Source organism: Tupaia chinensis, unplaced genomic scaffold (assembly GCF_000334495.1).
Source record: "Tupaia chinensis unplaced genomic scaffold, TupChi_1.0 Scaffold000012_1, whole genome shotgun sequence".
NCBI lineage: Eukaryota > Metazoa > Chordata > Mammalia > Scandentia > Tupaiidae > Tupaia > Tupaia belangeri.
Window position 1 is genome coordinate 3,282,472 of NW_006159442.1, and position 1,906 is coordinate 3,284,377.

General features: G+C 37.9%; 1 protein-coding gene across 3 annotated transcripts in view; it reads left to right on the plus strand.

The window, feature by feature from the left end:
• SEC11C (SEC11 homolog C, signal peptidase complex subunit) overlaps positions 1–1,227 on the plus strand; it is a 21,218-nt gene extending 19,991 nt beyond the window's left edge. For all 3 annotated transcript variants that reach the window (XM_014585338.2, XM_006139937.3, XM_006139936.3), the window contains 2 exons: positions 71–128; positions 1,025–1,227. In XM_014585338.2, the coding sequence (XP_014440824.1) occupies positions 71–128; positions 1,025–1,078 (112 nt within the window). In that variant the 3' untranslated portion in view covers positions 1,079–1,227. The remainder of the gene's footprint in view (positions 1–70; positions 129–1,024) is intronic.
• Positions 1,228–1,906: the final 679 nt, after the last annotated feature.

Sequence of the window (1,906 nt, forward strand, 5' to 3'; positions counted from 1 at the left end):
GTTTCTAAATGTTGTCATCATCATTTTATAAACAGTGTTTATATTTCTTGCTTTTTACCCCACAATTTAGGTTTTTACCATATGTTGGTATGGTCACCATAATAATGAATGACTACCCGAAATTCAAGGTAGGATTTTATGCATGTGTATTTATTATTTGAACATTAGAACTTTTACCTGTGTACCTGTAAAGGTGCAATAAATGTTTTGCTAGTTAATTTTTCTGTGGGGTATTTATAGTTAACTACAAATTGATATAATCATTTAAATTATCAACATGGCCGATTGTACAATTGAGTCCTGGACTTGGCTGCTTGGGGAAAAAACATGCCAGGCATGTGTGCCCAAAATCCTGAAAAGAGAATGGAGGAGAAGGGGTTGCGACATGGCCATCCCCCGTGGGTGGGGGCACTTTCTTGCTTTCTTCCTTTCTCTGTCTCTCTGGTAAGCACACATGTCTACTAGCAAAATAAATAAGTAAATCAATAAATAACATTTTACCTTTTATGTTCACTCAGAGTGAAAAAGGTAAAAAAAAAAAAGGTAAAATGTTTTTATCTACTGATAAATAACATTTATTAATCTACTGATAAATAGCATTTTTGAACATTTATGAACATTTATCTATTTACATAGATAAATGGCATCTATGTAATTATTGCTTTAATGAAAGTGTTCAAACACAGGAAAAAGTGGTCCCATACATCCAGTAATGCTTATCTCAGAATTTCAACAAAAATGGTGTCCATTTAAAAAAAAACACACTTGAAAAATAGAAAACTGACACAAGAATAAGCACCTTATTAGCTGTTTGTTGGGCATTTGATCCTAATCCATTGATGCATTTTTGTGTTTTAACCATAATGTGGCATTGAATAGCTAATTTGGAGAACAGGCGTGGGGGAAGAGGTCATCTTTTGATTCTGTCCTCAGTCCAGTATTGAACAGGCTTCATCTGAATACGTTTATAGGCCAAATTTATTTGTAGGCCTCCTGGTAATTTTCCACTGTGTTTTCTTTGCAGTATGCTCTTTTGGCTGTGATGGGTGCGTATGTGTTACTAAAACGTGAATCCTAAAATGAGAAGCAGTTCCTGGGACCAGATTGAAATGAATTCTGTTAAAAAGAGAAAAACTAATATATTTGAAATGTTCCACTTTCTGTATAAAAGGAAACAGTGTGGAGATGTCTTTGTCTTGTCCAAATAAATGACTCATCTGTAAAGTGGTTTTTCTTTTGTGGTCTGTGATTTGAATCTGTTCATTCTCTCTGCCACTCGTTTTAGTCACTCCACACGAGTCTGAGGGTCTGCCCACTTCAAGAGCCGGGAGGCCGCAATGTGCCCATCCTGCTGGCGGGCACAGTGCCCAGTCCCCCGTGTAGCTGTCACGTCCGGGTGTCAGGAGTACCACTCTCTGCTTAATACAGTGGCATTTCTGGTGGAAATCAGCCCTTAAAAGGAGATGTTTCTGGGACCAGCAGATGGCGAAATGGTTACGTTGCTGAACTCCCACACGGCTGACCGTAGTCCAAGTCCTGGACCTCACGACTTGAAACTCATGCTGCGGATGCCTAAAATCCTTAGAGGAAAATGGAGGAGAAGGGATTGCAGTGTGGCCATCCTCCTTGGGGGTGATTTCTCGCTTCCTGTCTTTGTCTTTGTCTCTCTGGTGAGTGTACACACCTTATGACAAAAATCCCTCAAAATAAATAATAAATTTAAAAAGAGGAGATGGTTTCCTATTTATTAAACCGTAATCTGATAACTGAATAAAGCCTAAAACCTTTAATTAGGCAGGGATGTTTTTAGAGTGTGAGGTGTGATTTATTAGATTATTGGAAAAGTGTTTGATAAGTTATAAAAGTGGTGCCTAATCCTTTGACAAATGACAAAATCTACAGAAGG